Source organism: Seriola aureovittata, chromosome 16 (assembly GCF_021018895.1).
Source record: "Seriola aureovittata isolate HTS-2021-v1 ecotype China chromosome 16, ASM2101889v1, whole genome shotgun sequence".
NCBI classification, from domain to species: domain Eukaryota; kingdom Metazoa; phylum Chordata; class Actinopteri; order Carangiformes; family Carangidae; genus Seriola; species Seriola aureovittata.
The window spans coordinates 15,861,153-15,880,961 of record NC_079379.1 but is presented as its reverse complement, the minus strand read 5'-3'; the positions used below and the strand labels follow the sequence as shown (position 1 = coordinate 15,880,961).

Below are 19,809 nucleotides of genomic sequence, written 5' to 3'. Positions count from 1 at the left end.
GTCCTTTCATCACCTGCAGCTGACAGGAGCTCCAGCAACTGAAAAAAACCCCCAAAAAACAAAAAAAAAACCCCTCAAGATATTCCTTGAAGCTGCTGCTCTAAACGCAGCATTAAAATCCTTTACTGACGCCACTGAATATGCAAACATAGTTTATATGTTGTCAGGAATTATTATTACATATTGTGTGAGGGGATTAGCTTTCTATTTCTTACCATTAACATAATTGTGGATGTTATGAGAATTATGAAACTGTGACATGAACCATTTTAATGTATATTTTTCTCTCTAAAGTGAAAAGGGAAGAATATGTACAAAAGTGAACCTCATTATAGTGGCACACATTACCGTATGAAGAATGGCATCAGACTGAACCGCGCAGTACTGCAGTGAGAGACAGAACTGAACTATATCCAACTGCTGTGAAATAGTTTTCGGCCACCAGCAGCAGCACTGAGCACATACTTCACCATCTCGGAGTTGACATGGCTCGTATTGACTTTAGCACCAAGACTTCATCATCCTGAATTACGTGTTTGTTACTTCACACCCAACTAACATCAGCCTGGGGGGGGGGGTTTTCTATGAGATGGAACTTTTTCCAGGAAACAAATTTTCTGAGTATTGTATACCTCAAAAGGGTCACACACATACCTGTTCAATACAGGAATGAAAGAACCTGAATGTTCTGTGTGAAAAGTACGAACACAGACTTGAGGGGAGGGGGTCTACTGTAGATAGTAGACGGTAGATAGAAACATAGAGCCGGCTTCTCACCTTTGCCGTCTGTGAAGTTGCGTATGCTGAGGATGTTGTTTGCATCCGGGTAATGGTTCTGTTTGATGTAAGGAGTTTTCTCTGGGGTGTCCTGCAGCTGCATGGTCACTTCCTCCAGTTCCTTGTCCAACTTTTTAAACAGAAAATCAGAGAAATGATTAGTTGATGATATTTTTCTTTTTTTCTTTTTTTTTTTTTTTTTTAAACAATTGTTGAGTCTGATCTTCTGTATTTAGAACAAACTACTCCAACTACTACTTTACATTTCTAAACCCAGTGAAGAATGTAAAAGACTGCTGTCAGAATAACTTTACTTGTCCACCATGAGTGTCAGAGTAGCTCCTCATTTGCCAGTCATGAACAACAGCAAGGACAACAGTAATTCATCTCTGAGAGACCTGATAGAAAGCCGAAGTGACTGGCAAGGGATTTTTTCAAATGTCACTCAATGTCAGAATGAATGAACATTAAGAAAGAAATAATGAGTGTATAGCTCGGTACAAAGACCACAAACACTTGGTGACAATACAGTCTCTTGAAGTGATGAGAGTTGTTTTTAACAACTAACAATAATTTTCTCAACAATTGATAGACTGACTGATATTTGCTAATGAACTGGCGACAGGTGAGTTCATTTCAATGGAGTTAAATTATTTTCTCTTTCTTCCTTCTTTTGTTGAACCTCTGCTCAATTACTGTCCTTTTAATTACATTTAAACGCCTCTCCTTGCTAAAAAAAAAAAAACTTTGCTTCCTACTGTGCGGTTGTCCTGTCTTGTAAAATGCTGATCAGTACAACATGTGAGTGCACTCTCTGGCTCAGACCTCAGTTATCCTCATGCGGAGGCGGTGGTTATCAGTTTGAAGCCCATCCAGCCGAGAAGTGTTAGCCTGGTTGACGCTGGTGACCGAGGTTGAGGTCTTGGAGTCTTCCTTCTTCTGGTTCTGGGTGAACTTTAACCTCCGGTTCTGGGTAGCTGCATCTGGGTTGGTTCTCATGGTGATTAACTGGAAGAGGGGTTATGAGTATTCGTGACAGATGCACTGTGGGATAAAATTACATGTACTAAAAGAGCTCCGCATAACTGTTTGCACTGCGTATTTAGCGTTCAGGGCTTAGCGAAGTGTGTTGTGTGAATGTGGCAATAATTAAACACTCTTGACAAAACAGAGTTATTCAGTTGTACTCTCTCTCTCTCTCTCACACACACACACACACACACACACACACACACACACACACACACACACACACACACACACACACACACACAACACACACACACACACACACACACACACACACACACACACACACACACACACACACACACACACACACACACACACACACACACACACACACACACAGACATTATCTTCCTCCCTCACACAAAAAACTGACCTTGGGAACAAAGACCAGACAGAGTGTGATCGTGCTGCAAAAGATGATCACCAGTGCTACGATGCAGAACTGGACATTGGGCTGGTCTCTGGTCAGAAACGACACGGCAGCACCGATGATGCACATGATGCCCACGTTGTACACACTCATCCCGATGTATTTGCTGTCATTGAGGGCAGGGATGCTCACGTTCCTGGTCTCCCATGCCAGGAAACAGCCAAACAACTATCAGGGAGAAGAGAGATAAAGTAAAAAATTGTTTTACAAGAGGTTTGGGAAAATCTTACATAGAGATCTCTGAACAACTGAAAGCAATATTTCACTTTGGTTAAAAGAAAGTCTGAACTCCTTTCTGTGGGTCAGTGCACAGTTTGGTTTAATTCTCTGTATTGTTCTTCAGAAATACTAATAGAGTGCAGGTTTCACTGCGCTTTATGGAACACTAACAAAAATTGACTTCATTATATGATAAAGTCTTAACGAGGAGAAACATAATCTAAAGAGACAGTTTAAAGCAGCCTCAGGTTTCATGCTTGTACAATGTTTATTTTAGTGAGAGTGAATAAATTGTTTGGTGGAACATTAGAGTTGCAGCAGCAGCAGCAGCAGCAGCAGCAGCAGCCTGCTGAATAATTCAGCGTGCTGTGTAAGGTGGCCTGCCTGCTTATAAGTCTAAATGAGAGTTAGTGGAATGACAAGCATTAAAAGAACAGTCATCGAGGATTAGTGCGCCTCAGGTGTGTAAGCGTGTGTGCGCGAATGTGAGGTATCGCTGAAGTGTGTGTGCATGTATTCATGTGTGAGCTTGTGCGTGTGTGTATGTGTGTGCGTATGGATGACTGAAGCCTTAACGCTTCTTATTGCCGTGCTGTCCCTTCTCTATGTCTCATACAGATGTGGGCTCCTGCCAATCACTTCATACTAACTTTTTCTACCCGCTCCAGTTCTTTGTTCCCGTCTTATTATTTTACACCAAAGCCCTTCGACTTGTTAACCCACAATTTTCTCACTCTTTCCATCTCTCTGTCTTTGACATTTCTCGGTGATATCTTTTACGCATCATCCTCTGCATTCTCTCAATCTGCTTAAGATGATTTACTGCTGTGTCTCGCTCCTTCTCCTTCGCCTCACCGTGAATGTAGTGAGGGTTGAATAATTTACAGGTGCTCCTGCTTCACAGAGGCTTTAAAACATGTGGTAAGGAAATGGAAAATTCCTAAGGTATGTTAGAGTTTGATTAGAACCTTGTGTCTCACACACCATGACTGGTACATGCCCAGATACAGTACACAGGCTTGGGCCCCTGCCCCTATCATCCGGTCAGTCCTTAGGTACCCCTGTGAACTGAATTCCTAAAGTATTAATATTAACAATGATAATATACATAGGAGTAAATATTCAGTGTCTGCCTGCCGAATCAACTATACTCTACTGATGAGCTTGGAATAATGAACAATATTCAAATGAAATCAGTGAACACATTTATTCAACTATCAGTACTACTGATCTATCAAGACAAGAACTGTGATAATATTCAATAACGATGGTTAGAAGACTATTAAAACCATCATTGTCACTTTAATGTCTATATGCTTTAAATTAGTTGGAGTTAGAGCAAGGGCTACACTGATATCACCACAATATGTGGTTTTGCAGTGATTATGTGTCCGGCTGTTTCTTGAGTGTAGTCAGTCTCTTTCCAAGTCTTCACGGTAGAGAGGAGGTAATTTGGCCCATGTCCGTCCTCTTTTGGCAGCATCTGGAAGTTCTACATCTTCACAGATCCACATTCTTCATTTCTGTTTACAGTCTGTCTACCGAATATTTTCATTCTGATTCTCCATATTGTAATTTTACTATCATTATTTTTGTCTACTCTACAAATCACTGTCTATTGAATTTTATTGTTGTATATGTGTCCATACTGGATAAGGGAAGTTTTTGTGACATACACACTTGCAAACACACACACATATTCACATGTTCACACACATCTGTCAGGAGCTCTAAAGTAGATACTCAAGGTTTAATGCTGGCACACATTTCAGAAATAGCGTTACATACCAACGATGATTTGAAAAGAAAGGCATCAAGCCTCAAACATGCACATTTATGAGGCCGTAAAGCATTACATCAGCAGATGTTGCACATTTGTGTGTGCAGACTTTGAGTACATGAAGACATTTTGCGTTCTCTCCTCTCACCATTAGCAGTCCCTTGTAGGCATAGACGATGCCCAGCCAAATGGTCATGTGGGTGTTCTCACAGTGCTCCAAGAAGGGACGGATGGCGATGTCTCTGCCTTGGGGATCCGCCTGGTGACAACACAAACACATAGACAGAAAAAGACTTGAGTACAACACCCAAAGAGAAGTACTTCAGCAAATTAGACAGATGAACAAATAATCTGAAGCGAGCCGCAAAGTTACGGTTACAGTGAAATAGGAAGCGTTACCTGGTGGAGTGAAAAAAAACCAACAGAGAAAACCAGTAAATGAGCTCAGAAAGGAGGAAATCCTCAGTAAGCCAATGAACTGTTTCCACATTAGTTTTCTCTTTGCAGGTGTTCTAATTTCACATTCAGGGACAGACGCTAAACAGACTGTCTGCTGCTAGTCACAAGAAGGGTGTCAGTGATCAAATATCCAGGTGTGTAATCAAACTGTGTCCCATCATGGCCACTGGGCTCCTCCAAAGTCGGCTGAAGTTAAATTAATCCGTGCTTAGTACGCTAATGGGCACAACTAATGAAGCTTATTCATTAATGTGATTTACACCTCCCCCTTTCTTTCTTGTTTCTCACTCAGTCTCCGTCACGCTATCTCTCCATCCTGTCGCTGTCGCTCCGTTTCTCTTGCTTTCTTTTTATTTCCACTTGTCTTTTACCGCAGCTGGTGACACAGGTGACTCAAAGGGCAAATTAACACCTGAGGTGGATATTAATATGCTAAAACACATCACTTCCTCTCTCTCTTCCTATCTCTCTCTCTGTTAGGGAGAGCTTTAAAAAGCCTTTAATAAGAGCATTAGTTTGGCCTGCGTGGACTCATCTGAGGCCGCACCAATATATCAACTGTGAGACACCTGGGGCAAGGCTGGGCATATTACCATCCTGCTCTCTAGGTGTGTGTGTGTGTGTGAGTATCCTCAGACCTATTTACAGTACAACATGTCTAATGGCTCAGCAGATGGTGTGTGTATGTGTATACAGGCATCTACAGTATACTGTTTGATTGATAAGCAAATTCCTTTAAGGCAGAAGGGAAGATGAGAATACTGAGATGCTGGCGTTTCCATCATCATACATTCCATAAGGTGTGCACTTTGTTTAATGTGCCTCATGTGAATGCTCTCATCACTGATAAATACACACCCACTCACGCACATACCTCGAGGTGCTGCAAGATATCTTTTCCACTAGTCATTTTGACCCCATATTCTCCATTCATTAATGAACCTCCCATTAATGGTAATGATAAAACTATTCATGCTTCTCTCTATGACCTTGATGGTCCTGTTGTGATTTACATTAGTGTTTCTCTATAGGATGATCACTTAAAATGGGAAACTGGTGCTTTAAGAGCTACACTGATTCACCTAACAGAGCTGAACAGAAACGGACCTGTACCGTATCATTTCTGGATATCCTTGAAGTGTTTGTATTGTAGTACAGTTTTCTAGCTTTAATTCCCATGCCTCTGCCTTGGAAACACAACTTTCAGACTCGTGTTCCTCATCCAGCTTGCATTCGTTGTCTTTTGCTTTCAACAAACACCCCCCCCCCCCCCCCCCACACACACACACGTAGAGTCAAGTTTTCCACCATCTTCCGATGATCTTGAAAATCTCATGTCTTAAAACAGAAACACATTAAACAGTGAGGACAGCTTCTGCGGCAGTGAGTTTACACACTTTGTCAAAGCACTCTTGTAGCCCCATCAGGGAGAGTTCCCGTGGCAACCACGTGGCTCACGTCACTCATATCTGTGAATATTTTGGGACTTGAGTATTAGATTCTAGTTAACTTCAGGAGAAAGGTTCCTGCTTTAAAAGCTCTGAAGGAGGTGAAAAGACAGAAAAGTGGGGCAGGTGATGACGCACAGGGAGGCTATTTTTATTTATTTATTTATTTCTTACATGAACAATAATTAGTTGACACAGCACAGAAAAAGGATCCTGAGACTGAAGCATGACATTTTCATCATATAGACACAGGTAACTTCTTCATGAAAAAATATCTTTCAACCTATTTTTGTAATGTGAGTTATGTATAAGTTGCCCCTTGTTTGACCAATTCTCTGCACAGCAGCCAGTGGCAGGAACCCTCTCTGATCACAGGAAGTAATACGGTTTTATATTTTGTGTAAACAATGGAGACAATCCTTCTGCAAGCTAAACAGGCCATGTGAAGTGCAGTAGTTTCAATATTCAATAAAGCTGAAGCTTTACAAAGACAGACCTCCCCCCATCTGCCCCCCAGTCATCCAACAAAGACCTCAAACCCTTTTCAGAGAGGGAATATGTAACACTGTCGGCTCGGTCTATCTGTTAAAGTGATGGCTTTCAGCTCGGACCTGGTAACATTTCTGTAGCACTTCCAAGAAGTCTGAATTGAATGCCATGACACAAAGGTGTAGTAACAAAAGATTAAATGTGCTCAGTTTTACCACTCTGTTCTTTTGCACAAAGAAATGAAAATCTGTTTTACTGTGCTGATTTTACACTGATGAGGAAATGCTCCTCATGTCAGATCACTCTGGTCAGTTGTCATTCTGTACTGGTGCACTGAAGGACATCACAAAATAAGCATCAGAATTCTCCATAGTATAAATGGTGAACTTGATGAGGACATTTATTATGGGATTCACTGGTGAGAGAAGGGGATGAGTGCCATTAATTAAGGCTTCAATGACAAAATAAGTTTTAAAATCCATCACTGATGCAGCCTGTGACAACTAGCAACAAACTTCTCATGATATGAAAAAAATGTATTTTGAATTATTGACTCTGCATGCAAATGTACCAAAACCATACTTTGACATATTCGGTTTGCATCCAAGAAATCCATAATAGGGTCAGAGCTCCTCATCTGTTTTCCACTGAAAAGCTTCAGAGCATCGCCTGCATCTTCATCATTTATGTATATTTATGATTTGAGGCTGAGCAACCTCTTATTCAAACAACAATACTCCAAGAAGTCACAGTTCTTGCAATCATTTTGTTCATTCAATATGAGAGACACATTCTGCATCAGTGCTCTTTGCATAGTCTCAGCTCCGAGCAAACTTGTGTCACTAACAACAAAATGATAAGACAAAATGAGATATAATGCTTATTAGGCTCGGGTCTCTATCGCAGCAGAGCAGACAGGAGCTCTTGCCTTTTGGAGGGAAGCTGTCTGGGGAGTTGCCAGGCAACAGGGCTGTAGGCGGCAGGCGGCCCCAAAACGATGGCGATGGCAGTAAAAGTGCCGGTTCACTGTCATTTTTCACAGCATTAGCCCTCTAACGGGATCACTCTGGGAGGGCTGGAGCTGGCACAGTGGTGGCAGATTGTCTATGGAGAGATGGAGCTAGATGAGGCGATGAAGGGAGTGATGGAAGGAGGAGGGAGAAAGAAATGGAGGGTGGGATGGAGAGAAGATAGGAACATGAAGTATGGATGGGAAGATGGAAGCTGAAATGAATGGAATAATAAAGGGATAGCAGGATAGATGGAGGGGAAAGTAGAAAGGATGGCGTGGAAGGATAAGAGAGATGCTGTCCATCCTGTTTCCTCAAAAAGTAATGGGAGGAATAACTTTAAATGAAGGACAGTGTAAATTCTAAAAAGGAGGAAATAACTAGAAAGCAGTAGAGAGGGTGAGTGAGTCCATCAGAAAGAGCTATGGAAGGGTGGAGGTAACGATTAGGGACAAGATGACTGTAAACCTCCCTGACAATCAGATGTGTTTTTCTAGACACAGCTGCTGTGTGATCAATATGGGTGCTCAGAGACACACTCAGTGCTTCACAAAGGAAGGAACAGAACATAGTTTATTGTGTTTCTTCTTCACTGAGCTTGTTTTAGCCCATTCACTACACTTCATTTATAAACTCTCCCAGCTTGTTACGTGAATACCCCGGTGGAGAGACATCTGAGACTTGAGAATTGGCTCCTGAAAAAATCACATCAACATTTAAATTATCCTGTTGACAATGTCCACATTTGCGTATTTTTGTCTACTGGGTTTGATTCTTTGGTGTTGTTCCTGTTCAGCAATTGACTCTCAAGTCTCCGGTTACCATGCAACAACGTAAAAACCTTTGTAGGAAAATACAACTAGCCACGAATGCGTTTGTTGTGATGAGTTACCCATCTCAAGCGAGTTCCCAGTTTCTGCAAAGTGATTTTTATACCGTACTTAATGATAGAGCACACAGGCTGCCTGGAAGGAAGGGAAACACATTCAAAAACCTAAGATGTATAATGTTTTGGAAAATTACCAATATCAGATTTGTGGTAAACTCACAAAACACTCCAACACCCAAACAAGAACAGCCATATAGAGCATCCTCCATCCCTGTTTTCCTCTTGACTCCACAATCACAGCTACGGGGGCTTGTTTCTGGATATGGATCTCGCTGTGACTGTATGATGGCCTCTGGCCTGGTGGAAAGCAGAGAGCGAGAGACCAACAAGTGAGAGAGGAAATGGAGAGCTCACTCATTGTCACCTGCAGCTACTTCACACAGAGGTGAGTGTGTGTGTTTGCATGCATGCATGTGTGTGCGTGTGCATGTGTGTGCGTGTGCGTGTGCGTGTGTGTGTGTGTGTGGGAGCATATGTCCCTGTGGGTGCCAACGTTTGCACATTCTGTGAGCACACATACGTAATGTGACTGGGCTTTGTGTGTTTGTGTGTGTGTGTGTGTGTATGTGTGTGTGTGTGTGTGTGTGTGTGTGATTGTGTGCAAAAGTGTTTGTGCATGTGTGTGTCTGTGTATAGATGTGCTATCAGGCAAACACTGACAGAAACACTCAATCACTCATACTGGCAATTACAAGAGAGAAGATTCCACCATAGTGAAAGACGGAGAGACAGAGAGAGATGATAAAAGATAGAGCTCGTGGGTGGAGCTTTGGACTTTATGTCAGCAATTTATGTGATGGTAGAATTTAGAAAAAGAAAATGATGGGGGTGGGACAATAGAGAATAATGCAGAGGGAGAGAAAATGGGAATCACTGAAAAAAAAAAACAGTCTAGAATAGATATTTTCTTTGTCCTCAGGGAAGATCGTAAAAGTTTTACCATAAAAACGCTGCATAAAATGACTGTTGTGATTACTCCAGGGATTCAATAATTTACATTTATGTATGCTGTGGCTATTTGAAACCTCTCTCAGAACAGTAAGCAATGTCATATGCTGAATAACAATAATAACAAATTTGAATTTTCTGATTGGTAATGTGTTAAACGTCAGCGGGTGGCATCATGTTTAGCTGACGCCCTGGGTACCAGCCTTCGCCAACTGTTTGCCCGGGCACATAGACAGGGAGACACGCACTGATACAGTGCTGTCTGATATAGATGTCACACAAACACATTATCCTCTGTAGCACCAACTGTTTTCATACATGCAAATGAAGACATTTTTAGCATTTGTTGTATGTCACTTTCAGCCTGGCTCCGCTGTTTCAAGGTAATTACTGTCATTAGAACAAACAAGATTAAAGTTGTGAAAAAAAATCACATAATGTAAAATCTTCTTTGTTGAATATGGTTTTAGAAGAGACCCAAGAGTCTCATAGTCTCAAAGACTGAGGAAAGCAGAAGAAGCAACTGCTAGCGACTGTAGCGCACTGAGAAAAATGTTACAGGGATGCAAGTATTAAAGGAATGAATAAGGGAATGTAGAAAAGCCAGGATGGGAGATCTGGAGAGTGGCAGGAGGAGAAAAAACACATAAAGAGCACAGAGGGCAAAGAGATGGGAAGATGAAAGGCATCCTGGTGCCACAGTAATTTGTAGGAAATGATTTGAAAAGCAGCGAGCACCGTTTTCACAGGCCCTTTATCAAATTCTGAACAGCAATAATGGCCTTTAGACAGGCAGATAGGAGAAGTGCATAGTGGGTGATTAGCTCAGTTGGTCGGACAGGGAGGTCGATGCCAGTGATGCCAAAAAGAAGAAGTTCATACCAATTAAGGAGATATTTTCTTTCTAGACTCACCATGGCAAACAGTAGCAACCACATGTCCAGCCACAACCCAGATGTCAACCTTAAACTGATTCTGAAGTTAAAGAAAGCAGCTCCGAGTGTCTCATCCTGACACAAAGCAACCTTCGATCCTAACCTTTCAAACTCATTTAGTTTTTGCAAATCCTGGAACTGTACTTATCATATTTCAAGTATATGCACCCAAATTAATTTTCTACCTATTTGTCCTATTTTACCTGCAGCCAATAAGTAGTCTTTGTCACTGTACAGTCGGGTTGGAAACTGCTTTCACACTTTCTGCTGGCTAACATGCTGTTGCCGAAATGTTTGCTTTTTACTTTCACACAAAGTCAAGGCCAAATATAGACCTGTTAAACAACAATGGACATGTGTAAATGGACAAAGCTAGTACAAACAGACAGTAAGAAGCCTGTGCGTTTGCTGTGTGCTGATCTGTGATGACGGATTACAACTTAACTTAGAACTTCAGGGGTTTGCACTTGGGGAAAAACTACTACTTGATCCTATATATATATATATAATATATATATATATATATATATATATATACACACACACAGTATATATATTAAGTGTTTAAACAGATAAATGATAAAGTAAAAGCATAGTTATAATTATCTCCAGTAATTATTTATAGAAGTTATAATTGTTGATAAACACTGTACATTAATCAACACTTAAAAATGTCCTTACATCTGCATACATCTATATTATAGACCCGTTGTTAAATGTTTATATAGAGTTTACAAATGCTAAGTAGGCCAAATTAAAGAGCTACTGAGAAAGGGCTTAAAGGTCAATGCTCTTAATACTGTGGGCAGGTTGAGTTATTTATACCTGTCTAGTTTGTAACATTATTGCCAGCCCTGTGAACACAACAACAGCAGCTTTAAAAGGCGCCTAAACACGAGGAATCACTCATGCTGAAATACTTAAACACCGTCAAGAACTACAGAGCAGGTATCAACTGACTTTTGACTGTCGATAGTGATTAAGCAAATTGTGTCATTCTCATCCGCTGCATAACAGCCCCCGCTTCTGATGTTTTAAACCAGCTCTGCCTCCCAATTTGATAACGCCAGCCTCCCTACTGAGGTGATGAGGTGATTATTAAAGGCCTTTTTTCTCTGTTCCTGATGCTGGTGTTGGTGTGTGTGAAGTAACAACAAAGCACCTGATTCCATCACTTCATGAGGAACGACTTGAACACCAGATGACGCACAAAAGTCAAAAATGTCAGGGTCTGAAAAGTTCTGGATAACTGAAATCAAGAAAGAGAACTTCCTGAGGAGGCTTGCACTGTTTACCCTGATGGTGTTTGCTTCATCTTGAAATATTTATATTCACTCAGCGTCTGCATTTTCCCCCTTTACCTCTCAAAGTGTTTTCACAATGTGTCCAGTTTTATAAACAATATTGTGTAGGACTTCTGTTGTGTGAAGTGGCTCATCTAGAATATAGCTAGTTTCTATTTGACTCTATGGAAAGATTGTTTGTTTATTCATTATTACTCCTCCACTTTTTTTTTAAAATCATGTGGTGTTTAGAAATGCTTTGATAACATGGGAAACAGACATATAGTAGGATTTTGTTGTTGTCCAAAGCAATCGATGAATCTCCATATTTCTTCATATTTATTGATTTTGAACTTTTCCGATAAACTGAAGAAGGAAGTTCTGCATTACGGATTGTGAAAAATATCTGAAACACGGAGAATAGAGCTGTTTCCGGTTCATAACAGATAAAAAAAGTTGATGATTTGGAGTTACACTATTTTCACAAGAGAGCAAGTCTTGCAAAATGAAATATGGGCCTATATCTAGGGAGTGAACAAAGTGATGTTAATGCAGTACTGAGGATAATAGGTTGCATTATGCTTTTCGCTTTTGTCCTTTATTTCCCAGGTAAATTAAAGCGCTGTGAGAAGAGTTTAACCCAGGGACATTTTGAATATCATTCACACAGTGAAGGTCTGTGGCACATTAACTGGTATCGGGTTATTTGCCTTCCTAATTCTGAACTACTGTAGTTGAATAGCCCTGCTGTAGAGCGGGAAATGAGAGGAAGGAAAGCAGGAAGAATCCAGTGAGGAAGGGTTGGAAGAAGTGAGGGAGGGCGGTGTCAGAGAAGGAGCCGAGGGAGGGAGGAAGGGAGGGTAAGGGTGGTGTGCCCCCGGCCGAGGCTGACCTACATGCAGAGGGGCCATGGTGGCAGGGCAGCAAGACGCCGCTGGCACTCCAAGCCATGTGTGCCGCAGCCATCCCACCTCCCTGTGTGTGTGTGTGTGTGTGTGTGTGTGTGTGAACACCATCTAACTGTACGTGTGTGTGTGTATGTGTGTGTGTGTGTGTGTGTGTGTGTGTGTGTGTGTGTGTGGGCTTCTGTGTGTTTTACTGTAGTGTCCTCATCACACCGGTTGGGTGACCAGGATATTCCACTCCAGTGCATCTTCACAGATCTTATTCAGGCGCGCTTAAGAGCGAAAGAACGAGGTACAGGCGGATAGAATGAAAGTGGAGAAAAAATACACAGTGGAGATAAGATAAATCAGAAAAATAAAATATAACGAGATGTAATTTCACTGTTCTTTATTCTACACATTCATACACTCTTCCAAATCTTTCAATCTTTATTAAACTGTAGAATTCACAGCTCACCATACAGTTTCCATCCCTCTTAATACAGTTTCCTCCCCCTCCTTCCCCCTTCCTCACTAATGATGATAAAGTGATCGCTTTACTTGAATGTGTCTGTCTGCATTTAAATATTTCTGCTCTCTTGCTTGCTTGAGCATCCACCCCCTTTCTCTTCCTTTTTTCATACAAGTCTGTAATCCCATTTGAGGACTAATCCTTCTGATAGAACCATGGCCCAACGACCTTCTAACCACCACTGGGCCAAATTGGCAGTGGCATGATGAAATTGTGAAAGGGTTCTTTTTTCTTTTGTCACTCCCCTCTCTGCGAGAAACTGGCACAATAATGTTGTGACAAAGGACTGATTCCATGTTGTTCAGATAACTGGCTGACCTACCACAACCCAAAGACTGGAAACAAACCGGAGCTTCACGCAGGGAAATTAACATCTGGCTAAGCATCAGATTTCTCATTTTATTCACTGATTCTCTGTGTCTAATAGATGCACAGAAACCCATCCATGTTTCTTCTCCTGTTCCCAGTAGAAGTCACTCCACATGCCATATTTAACCATCATTTTGAATTATATTATATTACATTATATCATTTGAACCATTAAATTGGTCTTCTGTCAGCATAAGTGTCAAGTCACATTTTACCTAAGAGTCACATTTTTGTGCCTTTGCTGGCATCTGATGGCTGTGAAGTGAAAATCTCAAGAACTATCACACCATTGTAGAAAACAGAAGTATGTTGTAATCCCAGTTCGGTTATAAACTGTCAGTGTGCTGCATCAGTTACTGTGCTCCTGACAGCACTGTCAGCAGAGGTGGTGAAAACATGCAGGGCGAGTACACACACACACACGCACACACGCACACATACACACACACACACACATTTAAATGCAGACTGAGGAGAAAAACACACACACATGCTGGCACAAGCAGTAAGATAGAATCAAGTAGATAAGTGCTCATAAACAGACTTATTCACTCACTTGCGCATTCTCACAAAATTACAGCATAATGGCGCACACACATATACACAAACACAAAGCTATATTATAATGGAATATGCTCTCAGTGAGATCAACACACACACACACACACACACACACACACACACACATTGCAGCCCCCTGGGCTCCAGCAGGGAGCTGCCTTAACTGATTTATTAAGAACTAAACGCGTCATTAGTGTACGCGGCTAACCCTGAACATTGGGCTCATTAGAATATGCAAATGCTGTGGTATAGCCTGGCAGTCTGTTAGATTGTGAGCTAAAGCTTTTGTTATCATAGGCTCCAACTGCTTTTATGGCTGCTATTCTTTAACATAACTCCCTGTCATAAAGCTAGCTTTCATCAAGGCGCCCATCTGCACACTGCGTAGCTCAGGGCTGTATGTTAGGTGCAACTGTAACTGCCTTATGTCATTGTTACCACAGTTGTGGAGGAGGTGGGTACATCATTATGGAAGTTTGTTCAGAGCTGGGGGATTAGGTTTATTTCTTGGGAGGTGGTATAATGCCAGAGAGGTGGGAATACGGTTAATGAGATTTGTATACTGCTGGGAGGAGGAGGCATTTCTGTCGGGGTATGGTAGTACATTTCTGCAGAGGTGGAGATCAGCTCGGTCCTCTGGGTCCCTACACAGCTGTGGATGACATTGGATGTATGAATTTATAGGTAAGGCAGGTCTTTAAAGGAAAGTCACAGACAGTCGATTAGTCTTAATAGAAAGAGTCAACTATCATCTGTAAGAAACTCTACATATGCAGCCTTCATTCACTTGGTCTCAGAGTCAAGCTAGTACCTTTGCTCCAACTGAGGTTCTGTTTGTCTGAAGAAATACAGCAAATCTCAGGGTTTTATCAAGCTGTTGGCTGACTGATAGTGATGTTTGTTAGCAATACACGTTTACAGCTGTGTATTGGTACGCATATCCATAATGATAAATGCTTCTCTGGCGTATGGTTATTGCTTTGCCTAGTCCGCAGCAATGAGAGAACATCTTTATTTCATAAGATTCAGGGCTCGTTTCAGCTGCGTTTCTCCGTTGTCGTCCCACGTGTGTCTGACAAAACATACAATACAGCTGTCAACACAGGCCATGGAATGACACGCACTACATATGCATTTGTGCAACCCAAGGCAGATTTTCTTCTTGGTTATGTGCGTTAACCACAGCGATCTTGTGTAGATACAGACAGGGAAGAAGAATCTGCTGCTCTACTAACAAGCTGCTCTGGTGCTGTGTAGACACTGTGTCAGACTGTCCGGGGTTTGTGGAAAGGTACACTCTACACCCCCCCCCCCCCCCCCCCCCCCCACACACACACACACACACACACACCCCACACACCCCTTTCCCAGTACGCAAGGAAAATTAAACCATCCAGTCCACACAAACACACTCCCTTTAACACCTGGGTGTCATTCTTTATCTGAAGGGCCATAATCAGGATTTGTAGCTCTGAAGAAGCTCATAAATCCTGGTTGATTCAGTGACAAATGGAAAGCACCAAGAACCGGGGATAAGCCATCAGATATGACAAGTTACTCTCACACATCACCTCACCCTTAGGTATTTCTCCTCTTCTTTCTCTATCTTTCTCGCTCTCATTTCCCTCCCAGCTCTCTCTCTCTCTTTTAGCAGCTCCCTTTTTCTGGTGCTTAAATCGAGCCTGTTTGCCAGCTTGCAGACAGGTCAGTTGTTGATGACTCCAAACCTCATCTGCAGGAGGACAGACCTTCCACTCCAGGACAGATGGACCCTCATTGTCCCAGTAAATCAGCAGTCTCAGAGATTAGTAGGTGTTTGACTAAAGCAAGGTATAACACACATGCAGCACATATTTCATTCTACATTTCCCAACAACACACACACACACACACACACACACACACACACACACACACACACACACACACACACACACACACACACACACACACACACACACACACACACACACACACCTTTTTGCCTCCTGCCACTGAAAATGATCCATTGCATAATTCTCATTTTAATGGCAAACTTCTTGTACATCATTCTGCTCCTGCCCCTGACTGAAGGGCTAAAGATGACATTCACTGATAACCCTTTTCCCTCTTCTTTTTTAATCATTTCCACGTACTACACTCTTCTTCAACTCATTCTTACTCCCTTCCCCTCTTTTCTCCTCAAAGTGATTATTTTTGATTTGGTTCAATACCAGAGCAGCCTTTGGTACCACTGCCCTTTATGTGCGAACCAGTGGTAGTAATTATGGACCACAATACGCCGAAATAAAAGCCCAGCATCATTATAGCAGTAATAACCCCTTTTCATTTTATCTGCTTCACTACATTTCCCATCATCCTTTGTCAAACAAATGTGTGCCAGAAACTGGCTTTACTGCCAGGAAATAATTTCCATTGTTCTTTGTTCATTTTTTCAGCCCTGCCTGTTTACACTGTCTGATACAAGACCATCCTATTATATCATATAATATCTTCCTCAGGAAATTACCGGAAATGATCTGCCATGTTAAACATTAATTGAACAGGCGGACCTACTGTATTCAAACCAGCCACGAGCGAGCGAAATATGTTCACAGAATGAATTAATTTGCTTGCAGATACTACCCGCTTCAGTACCTAATAACATCAAATGCAACAATGATTCAACACAATAAGAATGCAGAGTATAAATGACCTATTTCAACCTTTTTGCAAATGTAGATTTTTCTTATCCGTTGTGCAGAAGGAGAAAATTGGCTTGGGAAATCCCCACCAGGCATTTCCCTGTTAGAAAAAGCAAACAACCTAACACCATTATTCTCTGGAAACACACTGTCATCATGATATTTGATTACGCATGTTGCATATGGACAGCAATAAGAACCTCTGTACTTCCAGTAGAGGGAAACCACACTATCCTCTTTTGAGGAATGTGCGCCTCATTCGCGCTACCTCTCCCTCTGTCCCTGCAAACCGAGAGCAGTAATTGAGTCCTTTGAGGCCCGGAGTTGCCATGAGCCTTGTGTTGTGGCTGCTTAATTGGCTGTGTTATTCACAAGCGAACCACTGTGTACTGTACTGTGTTCGTGGTAGAGGCCTCTGAGTGCTGTTTGTCTGTTTTTCCAAGAGAGTAGATGGCAATATTTATACTGACTGCAATTTAGCATCTTACTCTATGCATATACTATGAAGTTGTGTGTCTTTAATGGAAAGTGTGCCTTCTGCAGAACATCAACTTTTCTCTTTCGCTGTTATATAACTCTATCCTTCATCTTTCTCTACTGTTCTTTCTCTACAACATTGTCATCTTTACCATCTCATCGTCTATCTCTGCCTCCCTCCTCCCCCCTGCCCGCCTGACAATCCTCCTCTGTTTCTACTTCATTTCACTTTCTTTCCATTATTTATCTTTTTAACCCCCCCCCCCCACGCAGACTGACATTCTTAACAGGTCACCATATATACACAATCTCAAATCCTACTTTTTTAACATGTGAAAATCTGCCAGACGGTGAAATGTTACCTCGTCTCTAATGTACCTTCACCCACATTCAGGATGTTGACACTACACTGACATGAGGTAAATGAAAATCATTACTATCATTACATGTCACCTCATTTATAAGACAAACCCGTTCAGCTTAAAACATGTCAAATTTCCCTTATGGTAATTTTTTTTAATGTATTTAAAAACTGAATGAGATTTAAGATGACACTCTCTCAGTGAAGTTTATTTTCAACTTTAGTTGGATTAAAATAAATCTTTAAAACTATGACCCACGTGTGATCACCTTCCTCTTTGTCATTTATCCAGTCAAGTTGTGACAGGACCTACTTAAATATCTCATTTTCTGCAGTGCTAGCTTCATGAGCTTAAGTGTGTGCGTGATAGTGTATGGAAGCTAATAGGAGCAGACAGAATAATTCATCCCCTCTCCTCCACAGCCCTCCATCAAATGGCCTCAGCGACAACACTCAGGTGTTTTTGAAAGCTTCACCATAATTCAGAAATGTCCAATTATTGTACATGTATTTTCTAGAATTAAGTAAAGTTATCTCGACACAAGTAAAGTGGGCAACTTCATGTCAACCTAATGTGGTCACCACAATACACATAATGAAATGATTCCACCTCACTGGCAGTTTTCAGGTGTTTTCAGAAAAGCAACATTGGATTAAACGGCACATTAACATTTTTCAGTACAGCTTATGTTACTTTTGTCCTTCTTACACTTTTCATCTTTCTCTCTCTGACTGAACAGTTTTCTCCGTGGTCCTCTCATTCTTTTCCGCCTTGTGCTCCTCCAGTAACTCTATCTCCATTTTTTTGTCTTCCTAAAAATTTCTACTCTCAATTTCTCTCATTTTTCTTCTCAGTGAGCCACTTGTTTCACTCAGTCCTCTGCTTAACATCTTTTGCTCCTTAATACACTGTCCCGTTTCGTGTCCTCCTCCATCCTATCCTCTCTATTTCTATTCTCTGGTCTCAATCCATTGCCTGTGGGGTCCGGCCTCTCACTCTGCCTAAGGGAGACACCTAATGATGCAGAAATGCAGAAGTGCTCTGCAGGAGCTCCATGATGCGCTGTGAGAGCAGGAAGGAAGCACACACACTCATAATAGAGCACAGACGTAGGCACACAAACAAACATGCACACTCAGTCACAGCTGCAAAGAAGCAATCGCAAATGTGCTCCCACATGCCCGCATACACGTGTCTGGGGAAAGTAGTGACAAGAATGTGGCCGGCGTGCCACACTAAGGGCAAGAAAAAGAGAGTTATATGATAGGAGCATCAATGGCAGCCTGCAGGAGCTGACACAATGAGTTCAACGCCATTGGCTTAATATGACAGCCCTGCCAACACCTTGCATCCTCTGCATGGAAGACGCACGCGCATATGCACATACCCACACACGCATGGGTGAGTCAGACACTCCCAGGGGCATCTCTCCACCTAGCTAAAGCTTGGCTCTGACAAACACAACACCTTATGGTTGGCTACTGGTGCCCAAGGAGAAACAGCAACACAAGACACCGTCCTAATTCCATCTCTCTAACAGTACACACAGCATGACAATGGCTTCATGTACTTTGTATAAAATACAATATATCTGCAATTAGGTAGGCTCTAACGAAAGCCAGTAACAGATTCACACCTTGCATCGCTTGTGTTTATCATCTGGCTAAATGTGTGTGTGTGTGTGTGTGTGTGTATGTGTGCGTGAGAGAGAGATGACGTATAAACGGGAGTGTGTGTACAGTACGGGCTGATCAGCCCTCTGCTGCACCAGTAGCAGGCAGTAAATCCATAAGAGCTTAACAGTCAATTACTTCAACTGTCATTGGCTGCCTCCCCAAGGACAGCAACCAGTTACACCCAAGAGTGATGCCGCACCACCATTCACAGCAGAGCAGGATCCCACCTGCATGTAAACAGTTAACCAGACTATTAGACAACAAGATCAGAAATATCAATAACAAACCCTGTCCCTGCTAACCTGAGGCAGAGCAGGTTCGGTGCCCTGTGAGGACAAACACTGGTGCCTATGTTGTATGAAGAAAGATGTTGATATATTGCATAAAAACAGATTTAAGGTAGATGAGGTCACACACATATCTTCCGCTGAGGTGCAGCTGAAAATGAAACTGTCAAAAAACTTCCAGCGTATCATTTTCAAGTAGGCTCTCCTTGAGGTAGAGAATGGTGTAGTCAGCAGCGAAGGGAGCTCCCTTTTCCCTTTGTCAAGTGTGACACACACAC

The 19,809-nt window shown here is 41.9% G+C and overlaps 1 protein-coding gene across 2 annotated transcripts in view; it reads right to left on the bottom strand.

The window, feature by feature from the left end:
• The window catches only part of gabbr2 (gamma-aminobutyric acid (GABA) B receptor, 2), a 177,304-nt gene that overhangs the window by 11,222 nt on the left and 146,273 nt on the right, over window positions 1-19,809 (bottom strand). For both annotated transcript variants that reach the window (XM_056399025.1, XM_056399026.1), the window contains exons 14-17: window positions 4,387-4,497; window positions 2,183-2,407; window positions 1,603-1,785; window positions 778-907 (exon numbers count right to left, since the gene is read on the bottom strand). In XM_056399025.1, coding sequence (XP_056255000.1) covers window positions 778-907; window positions 1,603-1,785; window positions 2,183-2,407; window positions 4,387-4,497 — 649 coding nt within the window. The remainder of the gene's footprint in view (window positions 1-777; window positions 908-1,602; window positions 1,786-2,182; window positions 2,408-4,386; window positions 4,498-19,809) is intronic.